At 34.8% G+C, this 12,330-nt stretch overlaps 1 protein-coding gene across 1 annotated transcript; it reads left to right on the forward strand.

Annotated features, from left to right (window-relative positions):
* Positions 1-4,933: 4,933 nt before the first annotated feature.
* Positions 4,934-12,008, forward strand: LOC146994142 (uncharacterized). Its single transcript, XM_085826877.1, has one exon. The coding sequence runs from the start codon at positions 5,355-5,357 to the stop codon at positions 7,347-7,349; it is 1,995 nt and encodes a 664-aa protein (XP_085683003.1). The 5' UTR covers positions 4,934-5,354; the 3' UTR covers positions 7,350-12,008.
* The last annotated feature ends 322 nt before the right edge of the window (positions 12,009-12,330 follow it).

Raw genomic sequence — 12,330 nt, forward strand, 5'->3', positions numbered from 1 at the left:
TCCCGAAAATGTCCATCAGCTGAGAAGCTTCCTAGGGCTTTGCACCTACTATAGGAAATTCGTGAAGGACTTTTCTTCCATCGCAAGACCCCTACACAAGCTGACAGAGAGCAACCAAAAGTTCTTGTGGACAAAAGAATGCGAGGATGCATTTAACAACTTAAAGGAGGCATTAACATCTGCTCCAATCCTGGCGTATCCTCAGCTTGACCGACCATTTATTCTCGACACCGACGCGAGTAATGAAAGTGTTGGTGCTGTTTTGTCCCAAGAAATAGACGGCCAAGTACGTGTAGTGGCATACTGGAGCAAGTGCCTGTCTAAACCGGAGAGGAATTATTGTGTCACCAGGAAAGAGTTGCTCGCCATAGTCAAAGCTGTAGAACAGTTCCATCACTATCTATACGGCAGAAAATTCCTGCTCCGCACCGATCATGCATCATTGACCTGGCTTTTAAATTTCAAGAATCCTGAGGGTCAAATAGCCAGGTGGATACAGAGACTCCAAGAATTTGACATTACTATCCGTCATCGTAAGGGATCATCACATGGAAACGCCGACGCCCTGTCTAGAAGACCTTGCCAAGAAAGCTGCCGATATTGTTCCAGGGTGGAAGCGAAATACGAGCTGCTGACTCCGGTCGCAAGACAAATTACATTATCAACATCGGCGGATCGAGACCCGTGGAGTGATGATGAAGTCAGGAAAGACCAGCTGGAAAACCGCGACATTAAACCCATAATTGATTTAATGGAGTCATCAAACAGAAAACCTACCTGGCAGGACATTTATATCTGTAGTCCTACAACCAAACAATATTGGGCACTCTGGGATTCACTTCACATTCGAAACGCCGTCTTATACCGGAAATTCGAATCGGATGATGGGAAGACGTTCCGATGGCAACTTATACTTCCAAGATCCCGCATTCCTGATGTCCTTAAAGAGTTACATAGCACCCCTACTGGAGGTCACTTTGGAATAATGAAGACCTTGCAGAGAGTTCGTGAGCGCTTTTACTGGAATAATGCAAAGGATGACGTGCAAAAGTGGTGCCGATCTTGCGATGCCTGTGCAGGTCGGAAAGGACCGAGGAGACGCAGCCGAGGCAAGCTGCAACGTTACAACGTAGGGGCGCCTTTTGAACGTATCGCCTTTGACATCCTGGGACCTCTGCCACGAACTGCTGATGGCAACAAATACATACTCGTTGTCATTGATTACTTCACCAAGTGGCCTGAAGCTTATCCTATTCCTGATCAAGAGGCTGTCACAGTAACTGAGGTAATGATACAGCACTGGATTTCCAGGTTCGGAGTGCCTCTTCAGTTACATTCCGATCAGGGAAGGAATTTTGCCTCGGCAGTAATCAAAGAACTATGCAAACTACTCGGCATTGACAAAACTCAAACGACGCCATTGCATCCCCAGTCGGACGGCATGGTAGAGAGGTTCAATCGAACCATCCTTAATCACCTCTCATTAGTGGTTTCCAGAAACCAACAGGACTGGGACAAGAAATTACCACTCTTTTTACTGGCTTACCGCAGTGCTGTCCACGAGACTACCGGCTATTCTCCATCACAGATGCTCTTCGGTCGTGACCTTCGTCTGCCTTGTGATCTATTGTTTGGCCGCCCTCCGGATGCTCCTTCATCGTCTGAGGAATATATTCAAGATCTCCAGGCCCGGTTTGAAGTGATGCACAACTTTGCACGAGAGCGAGTCAACCTGGCGACGGAGAAGATGAAGACCCGCTACGACACAAGAGCTACTGAACATCAGTTCCACGAAGGAGACAAGGTGTGGTTGTGGAATCCGACTCGACGGAAAGGACTTTGTCCGAAATTACAATCACCTTGGGATGGCCCGTATACAGTCCTAAAAAGGCTGAATGACGTCGTGATTCGGATTCGTAAGTCTTCGAACTCTAAACCTAAAGTCGTTCATTACGACAGGTTAGCTCATTACTATGGCCATAGTACGTAATGTAAATAATTGTAAATAGTATCAGACCATGGTCCTTTTTGTTTATGAATGTGTATTTAGTATTTGATTTGCATTTAGTATTTGATTTGTATTTAGTATTTGTTTTGTATTTAGTATTTGATAGCATTTGATTTATAGCATTATCAAATGCGTTAGCATTATCAAAATATAATTATAGTTAGTTATTGCATTTATTGTTTATATTGTTTGATATTGTAATGTAATGTTTATGCCTCAGTTGCATTTATGCCACAGTTGTAAGTTTAGCTTCCTGTCCAGGGATTGTACTGCCCGGGACGTGCAGTCTTTGGGAAGGGGGCAGTGTTACGAATTTGGTATTTAAAAAGGTAATGTTAGTTCAATTATAAATTAAATGGTTTTATTTCTCGCGCAGTGCAGCGCGTGACGAATATTAAAAGAAAGCTAAGCCGGAAAAATTAAAAATACAAGAGCGCGTGCGTTAAATAAATAAATATCTCTTTTTGATTTCGAGAAAGTACTGGAAAATTCTAGCGCGTGATTATAAAATCTTATAAAATGAGGAAAACATCTCAGTTTGTAGTAGTTGCTTAGTTTGTTGTTGTTTAGAAAACTGCTCTTGTTGATTGTAGCGAATTCGCGGATTAGCGTTTTTTAGCTGTTTTGAATTGCGTTCTATTGGATATTTGAGTAGTTAAAAGATAACTAATGTGAGATATTGTAATACTGCATGATAATTTGAGAAAATTTAAGCATTTTTGTTGTGATAATAATAAATTTTTGTTCCTTTTTCATCGGACTTGTGCATTCATTTCATAGCGAACCCGTACGCACGCAACAGTATGTTTTATCATTATGTTACTGTTTTGAGTATGTATTCTCAAACTCAAGGTGAATCTTGGATCATATCTTTACTGCTGGCTTTAGCTACTAGGAGCTCTTACCAGTATATTATCATTTTACCATAGGCCATAAAGTTAAAAATTTAAGAGGTGTATTTAAAATACACCGCGCCCGAAGGCGAGATCAATAAATGAGAGAACTCATAAAATAAGTTTTGCTAAATTGCAAATCATGGCATAGCATGGGTGATTATATACGTAAATGGTGGCGAGAAGCGAAATGAAAGTCTAAGTTTCTGCGTGAGTCAAGAAGAGCAGGAACAAGTGATCAGCGTCCGGCATTTAGATTGGTCGAGGAGTCATAGTTCGAAATATGAAGTTTTTGTAGTTTTTGGCAATAAATAAAGTTCGAACATAGTAAAAGCAACATCTATTTGTGAATTTAAGAGTCTTATGTCTTTTGAAACACTTGAAAATCTTCTAAACTTGCGATATAATCATTAAATGAATAGGAAACTGTAAAAGGCGAAAATGAGGTCATGTAGCTCACTAGGGCTAATTAAGGCTCCTGTAATATATAGGAGCCTTAGGGCTAATGAGTGAGAGTAAGCACTTGGTGTTACCACGAACTTTGATTTTAAAACACACGATACTAAATAGTAAAAATAAAAAGTAAAAATCTTGGTTAAATAAGTAGTAAAACGAAGAATTCTTCGATGAAAAATAAAGTCCTAATTTTACAAAGTTCATCTTTCTTGAATAGTAACTGCAAAGGAATGGTAATTTTTTTTTTTAAATTTTTTTAATACATTATATACACTGCCACCACTTAGAATTGTGGTGGATCGTTCGAGGTCTTTTCACAACGTTCTCAATAGTAGGGTCATAGTCCGTAAGCGATTTAATAGCTTCATAGGGAGAATTTCTCATATCTTCAAAGAAGTTGTGTGCAGAAATTAGGATTTGGTCGTGAATTGGATTGATATCCAGGTCTTTGTGAATTTGAGAATTTCGCACGAACCAGAGTGCGTTCACTATGCTACGTAAGGATTTGTTTTGAAGTACATTTAATTTTTGTCTGTCTATTTTTCGGGCAGTAGCCCAGGCTGGAACTGCATAGAGGATTATTGGTCGAATAAGTGAGATGTAGATATTTTTCTTGGTACGGAGGTTTAACTTAGAGTTTCTTCCAATTAATGAGTAGAGAGCAATGAAAGCAGCGTTAGCCTTATTTGTAACATATTTAATATGATCTTTGAAATTTAGGATTTTGTCAATATAGACACCTAAATATTTATAGGAGTTGGCAACGGGAATATCTTGGTTATTGAGTCGGATATTTATATTCACTGGGATATTTTTTCTGTATCTGCGAAAGAGAACTACGCAGCATTTATCAGTATTTAGTTTGATTTTCCAGTCTTGACAAAATTTGTTAATAATGTTGACTTGGAGCTGAAGTTTCTCTAAAGCATTATTTGGACTTCGTGAACTGGTGAGGATGACTGTGTCGTCGGCATATTTGAGTATATTAGAATGAAAAGGTAGAGGCATATCATTTATGAATATTGTAAAAAGCTTCGGTCCTAAAACACTGCCTTGAGCTACTCCACTGTAAATCACTTTTTTTGAAGAGATTGCTTCACCACAGCGCACTTGAAACGTACGATGTTTAAAATAAGAATGCATAAGCTTAATAAAGCTGTTTGGTAAAAGGAAGTTAGATAGCTTATGTAGTAAGCCAGCATGCCAAACTCGATCGAAAGCTTTTTCGAAATCGAGGAAGCATGCCGCTGCTCCGTTCTTTTTTGTAAATTCTTGGGCAATAAATTCAACTAAATTTAATATTTGATGTGTGGTATTGTGGCCTTTGCGGAATCCAAATTCATGCTTGTCTATTAGATTAAGGCGTTCTAGATGATTGGTGAGCCGAGCACTAAGTACTCGTTCGAAAACTTTTCCAAGCGCTGGCAAAGGACTGATGGGTCTGTAATTTTTTGCTAGCTTTGGATCTTTTCCTAGTTTCGGGATCGTAACAATGATCGAATGTTTCCACTGCGATGGAAAGTAGCTGAGTCTAATACAAGCATTAAAAATATTTGTAATTAAGACAATGCATCTTCTAGGTAAAGCTTGATTTCTATGGGGAGAATGTCGCGCCACTATCAAACTCAATGAGAGGTAAGTTTCTCTGTTACGGAATGGCAACGAGAGAGATTGTTGTTAAAAGATGTATGATCGAACTACTTTGTAACCATCATTTTTGTGGATGTTCCCTATTGTAAAATGAACCTATTACATTGTGCTAAGTAATATTAAAATGCAATATATTAAAAGATCTTTCATCTGATCTAAATTTTAACAAACCGCTCATTATTTTCTCTTAAACTCACAATGTTCACGACATATGTATTGATACAGTAATGAAACCCCGTGTATGAGGTATACGGAGAGTATGATTCTTTAAAGAAGCATGTGCATATATATACAGGGGAAAAAAATTTGTATGCAAGAATTCACTTGGACGAAAGACAACCTTAAACATGAATATGCTTATTCACTCAGAAAAGAAACCTCATGTGTGTGAGATAGGTAACAAATCATTTATACGAAAAGGTGATTTAAAGGAACATATACATATTCACACTGGAGACAAACCTCATGTGTGTGAGGTATGTAACAAGTCATTTACACGAAAAGATAGTTTAAAGAAACATACACTTATTCACACTGGAGAGAAACCTTATTTGTGTGAGGTATGTAGCAAGTCATTTGCTCGTAAAGGTGATTTAAAAAATCATATACTTATTCACACTGGAGAGAAACGTCATGTGTGTGAGGTATGTAGCAACTCATTTGCTCGTAAAGGTGATTTAAAAAATCATATACTTATTCACACTGGAGAGAAATGTCATGTATGTGAGGTATGTAGCAAGACATTTGCTCGTAAAGGTGTTTTAAGAAAACATATGCTTATTCACACTGGAGAGAAACCTCATGTGTGTGAGGTATGTAACAAGTCATTTACTGAAAAATATCATTTAAAGGAACATATACTTATTCACACTGGAATACTTATTCACACTGGAGAGAAACCTCATGTGTGCGAGATATGTAACAAGTCATTTGCACGAAAAGGTACTTTAAAGGAACATATACTTATTCACACTGGAGAGAAACCTCATGTGTGTGAGGTATGTAGCAAGTCATTTGCTCATAAAGGTGACTTAAAAAATCATATACTTATTCACACTGGAGAGAAACCTCATGTGTGTGAGGTATGTAACAAGTCATTTGCTCATAAAGGTGATTTAAAAAATCATATACTTATTCACACTGGAGAGAAACCTCATGTGTGTGAGGTATGTAACAAGTCATTTACTGTAAAACGTCTTTTAAAGGAACATATACTTATTCACACTGGAGAGAAACCTCATGTGTGCGAGATATGTAACAAGTCATTTGCACGAAAAGGTACTTTAAAGGAACATATACGTATTCACACTGGAGAGAAACCTTATTTTTGTGAGTTATGTAGCAAGTCATTTGCTCATAAAGGTGATTTAAAAAATCATATACTTATTCACACTGGAGGGAAACCTCATGTGTGTGAGGTATGTAGCAAGTCATTTGCTCATAAAGGTTACTTAAAAAATCATATACCTATTCACACTGGAGAGAAACCTCATGTGTGTGAGGTATGTAACAAGTCATTTACTGTAAAACGTCTTTTAAAGGAACATATAATTATTCACACTGGAGAGAAACCTCATGTGTGTGAGGTATGTAGCAAGTCATTTACTGTAAAACGTCTTTTAAAGGAACATATACTTATTCACACTGGAGAGAAACCTCATGTGTGTGAGGTATGTAACAAGTCATTTACACGAAAAGATAGTTTAAAGAAACATATACTTATTCACACTGGAGAGAAACCTTATTTGTGTGAGGTATGTAGCAAGTCATTTGCTCATAAAGGTGATTTAAAAAATCATATACTTATTCACACTGGAGAGAAACCTCATGTGTGTGAGGTATGTAACAAGTCATTTACTTTAAAACGTCATTTAAAGGAACATATATTTATTCACACTCAAGAGAAACCTCATGTGTGTGAGGTATGTAACAAGTCATTTACTTTAAAACGTCATTTAAAGGAACATATATTTTTTCACACTCAAGAGAAACCTCATGTGTGTGAGGTATGTAGCAAGTCATTTCCTCATAAAAGTGTCTTAAAAATTCATATACGTATTCACACTGGAGAGAAACCTCATGTGTGTGAGATATGTAACAAGTCATTTACACGAAAAAATCATTTAAAGGAACATATACTTATTCATACTGGAGAGAAACCTCATGTGTGTGAGATATGTAACAAGTCATTTTCACGAAAAGATCATTTAAAGAAACATATACTTATTCACACTGGAGAGAAACCTCATGTGTGTGAGATATGCAACAAGTCATTTACACAAAAATGTAATTTAAAGGAACATATACTTATTCACACTGGAGAGAAACCTTATTTGTGTTAGGTGTGTAGCAAGTCATTTGCTCATAAAGGTGATTTAAAAAATCATATACTTATTCACACTGGAGAGAAACCTCATGTGTGTGAGATATGTAACAAGTCATTTTCACGAAAAGATCATTTAAAGAAACATATGCTTATTCGCACTGGAGAGAAACCTCATGTGTGCGAGATCTATAACAAGTTATTTACACAAAGAGGTAATTTAAAGGAACATAACTTTGGCTAGAATTAGGGTTGCCACCTCTTGGCTGTAAAAATCCGGGAGAGGAAAAAAAGTTTCTGGAAGAAAAAAAAATCTTTTTTTCGGTTTTTTCAGTTGCAACTGAGAAACACTACACCTTCTTAATCTCGTTTAAAAGTATTTTTTGAGCTGCAGGAGCAAGCACACTCTCACTAGTTCTTGTACATTTTGTTGTACCACAAGAAATCGTTTTTGGACAGAGAAGAATCTGGAAATAGAGTGCTATACAATTTATGCAATCCTATCTGTTAAAAGTGTGAGATGCTTAATCCTGTGACAGACTGAAGTAATTTCAATTGCTGATATATTTTCCTGTTCTTCGGAAGATTTCTTCATGAAAAAGTTCAAAATTGATTGTGATGAATATTCAATATTAGCTACTAATGTTTCTTGCTTTGGGAATGTCAGGTTAAAGCTATAACATCCTCGAATTTAATATTAACCATTTTCCAAAATACTTTACATTCTTCGTTAAAGTTGTCTCTCTTCATAAGCTAATGAAATTGAGTTAACCACTTATCTTGAAATGACGTCGAATATTTTATCTTTTTTTGTGGCACTTGTTCACTTGCACAATCAGAATCATTTTTTTCAGTAGACATTATTATGAAAGCATTTAAATAATTTCAAAATATGCACATGTTTGTGGATAACTAGCTAACTGCAGGCTAAATGAAAGAATGGATTGAAAATGAGAGGGTGGCATTAGATGAGGACACATGCGCGATACGCCGGCATGAAACGACTACTCATCCCGTAAGGTGCTTACTCACCGTAGATTGCTGCTGCAAAGAATATGTATTGACCTAGACGTTCTTTCGCTACTGTGCGCGGTCGTGTGATTTTCGATGCTCTCAACCATTTCTTCCGTGCACAATGTGTCGTTATTTTCAAGAAACTTTATATTCCGGGAGAGTAATATTTATTTTAAATTTCTTCCTGGAGCTGGGAGATTTTAATTTTCACAACTGAATTCGGGGCGAGGTGGGAACTCTAGCTACAATGTGCATAACCAATCTTCCAGCAAACATGCTTATTATAATCCCTCAATCAAGCATTTCTGCCATTTTGTGTGCATTCTTTTTCCTATATTCTAAAGTTTTTATAAACAAATTGTGATATTTTTTGCCTTATGCTTCATTTTAAAATTCAGTCTTGCGGAATTTGTGAGCAATTTTACCACAATTCTATAATAAAACTTTCTGCAAGAAAACAGAATTTTGTAAAGGGAACAAAAAGGAAATACTTCTCCTCCATAGCCGAGTGCTGCATGAACTGAATTGTTTTTTTTTTGGGGGGGGAAAGGTGGCAAAAACAGATAGGTGTGTACTTGAGGACGAGAAAAGTGCAAAATAAGAACAGAAAGATTTGGAAAAAAAATTTTTTTTTTTTCAATTCGTCACATCTTTTATTTTAAAATAAAATTTATATTTTCAAATATATTTTCTTTTGATATAATATTAATTTTTACCAGTTTATAATAAATATCTACGGTTTCGTAATCTTTCTGAAATAAAGCTGTGAAAACCATGAACTTGCACCCAATAAATAACTTTTAACTTTTCATCTGTAAAAAATCAGAAAATTGTGCTAAGGTTATTCCTTTTATATATATAACTTGTTTCTTGCTCATGGATCCATGCTAAATGTTTCAGATAGGTTTATACGGTACTATTCGGTTTTGAGGGCCGTAAAAAATCGCCAAACTATTGTTGATGCCAATGCTGCCAAAAATAATTGTGGCAACCCTAACGCAAGAAAGGAAGTATAATAGCGAATAACTATTTAAGATTTTTTTTTTAATTTAGATGAAAAGTTACTTTCATATAGTACTTTTTTATTATTATAATATATATAAAAAAGGCTAAACATGACTGAATGGAAGCATAAGAGTAAATAACTGTTTCAGATTATTATTTTAATTTAGATAAAAAGGTTAATTTCACATCATACAATTTATTATTATTATTATTTATACAAAAAAGAGTAAAATAACTGAATGAAAACATACTCATTACAGGTTTCTTTCCTGCACCGCCATTTTGCTACCGAGTTTTCGATAAAGCATAATTTCACCTCATGATTGTTCAAACATAATTTTCTATCATAAATGATGCCTTTTTCTTTGAAAAAATTCTATTGTAGACTTTTCTTCACTCGGCAATTCCCAAATTGTACAATCCACAGCTTTATAATAAAGAGAATTAAAAAATTAAACTAGTATTTCAATGGCGACTTACAAATATAGAACTATACGCAATTTGAAATCAGCGTGTTCGCGAGATTTGGTGTGCTGTTTAATGTGCAAGTTTGCTAGATTTGGCGCTTTTGCGCATGCATTTCCGCTGCAATTTTTTACGTTCCCCGAAACCAAATTGTACCATTTATACTTATATGTCCCTGATTATTGTCTATTATTAAATATTTAGCTTTGACATCTCGTTCTTTTGGAATATGCTGACTTTCATGTTAACACCTAATTCTTGTTCTGAAATTCTGAACAGTGGTTAAATATTGCATCACCATGTCCATGCTGTAGCTTGCTAGTGCATTTTATTAAATTTGGCTCCTTTTACGTTAACAAAAAATTGAAATTTCGGTCTGTGCAGGGGTCAAATACTTAAAAGTATGCAGGCAGCAAAAATCGGGGGCGGCTGGACTGTCGCCATAACACGACTAAGTATTTTAAATTCACTGCAAATATTTGTTATATGCAAGAGCTTTTTATACAGTTTGCCAATTTTGTGCTTAGTGAGTATGAGATAAAAATTTTGGTAGTCATTGAGCTTTTATTTTTTATTTTTTTTTTTTCTTTTTTAATTGGGAGACTGTTGTCTTAAGAAAATTCGTGGGCAGTCTGTTACTTAGGGACGGGCCTGGTTGTGTGATTAGGTATAAAAATGTTTCTCAACTTCAATAAGCTTTCAAACAATTTTTGCACTTATCAGCACTGTAGAAAAACCTCATGTATGTAAAAAGGCATTCGGAAAATATTTTTTACATAGATGTAAGAAATAGTTATTTACTAAATGTGTCTTTAAGAAATATTTTGTTTTTATATTGCCAGAAGAAAACATAATTTTAACCTTCAAAGACACATACTGCCTTTCTATATTGCATGTACCAAAGTAGAGTCTTGTACTTATCTTATATTTCGTGCTTTGTTTCGGAAGTATTTGCACTGATCAGCTTTAAGAGAAATGGGAGCCTAAATTGATTTTGAAATTCACTGAGGGAGCATGATGAAATATTTCTTTTATAATGCAACATAAGAATATAAAGAATCTGAAAATTTCGTACTTTATTGACTCTATTGTTATTTTTAACCGAAGAGATATTCCATATAAAAATTATATTCAATTGATGTTTGCAAATAGGACTCCTCTAACAGAAATAAGAATTATAATCTGGCAAAGTTATGTTGTTAACAGAATATAATTTTGCAGATCATTTTAATTTTATTTCATGTGATTGACTGAAGTAACATTGCATCTGTTGTACTCTTCTTGTTTTGTTTAATAAATCTTTTTTTTTTTTTTAATTATCACTATAAATGTTTTTGTCATTATTTACATATAGCCTTAAAAGTATAGGGGGGAAAATGTACATATTGAATTTAAGGAGATATTTAAATACAAGAATTCTAAAATTTGTATTGTGAAGTTTGCAACTACATATTTTAAATACCTTTCGCATATTTGGAAAGATTATTTTGATTTAAATCAAATATTAACAGATATGTGTACAGTACGAAGTCTCTAATCCAGACGTCCATTATCCCGAATGATCTATAATCCGAACATCAAAGCCACAAACTTATGCATGCGCTTAAAGCCAGTAAAGTTTGTACCCATGTGCGCTTCCGATAGTGAAGAAAGTAACAGAGAATGTTATTGAAAAAGAAACAATTTCGATTGAGCAGTTAGTCGGTATTCTCGACACAGGAATTACAGGACTTTGTAACTGAACAAGGAATTATGTCTGTTTATAGAATTAAAGAGAAAGTATTAGCACAAAAAACAAAGCAACTTAAACAACTTACATTGATAGAAATGTTTACCAAAGTAAACAAATAAATACTAAGCTTTTTTTTTTGTAAATTTTGATACCCTTTAGATCATAATTGCTCTTTATTTCATAAATTACGGTTTCATATTTTTAATTGTATAATTTCTGCATGCCATCTTACCAGAATTCAATTGATGATCTATAATCCGGAATCGCCGAAGTCCCAACGAATCCGGATTACGGACTTTGTACTGTATAAAAAGTAAGTCATGAAATCATTTTTGCCAGTGCAACTTGATACAAGTTCTTAAAAATTAACTTTTCCTGAGTATTTTTAGATTTACTATTTAATTTATTTTTAATACTTAATTCATCAAGCATAGGTATAAAAATACAGAATTTTTCAAAAACCCTCTAAAGGGGACAATGAGGAAATATGTTTGGTAGATATTTAGTACAATGCACATTTATTCATATACAAATATGTTGTAGAACATAGATGTTAACATGTTACCTCCTTCAAACAAATACAATATTTACGTTTATGTATGAACTTTTACAACACTTTTTAAGTATTTTATGTTATTTGCAACATAAACCTCACCATAGAATTAGAAATAACTCATTGATAATGTTAATTACATATTTCATTATTTTTCTTAGTTTTTTAGATAAGTTACCTAAGTGCAAATACATAAAATCGACTTATGTACAAAATATCTATATTAGAATG

This window comes from Stegodyphus dumicola, chromosome 11 (assembly GCF_044657685.1).
Source record: "Stegodyphus dumicola isolate Sdum_Otavi_A_Nest chromosome 11, ASM4465768v1".
NCBI classification, from domain to species: Eukaryota; Metazoa; Arthropoda; class Arachnida; order Araneae; family Eresidae; genus Stegodyphus; species Stegodyphus dumicola.

Coding starts and splice junctions, on each gene's coding strand:
- LOC146994142 (XM_085826877.1), top strand. CDS start 5,355: ATGAATATGCTTATTCACTCAGAAAAGAAACCTCATGTGTGTGAGATA.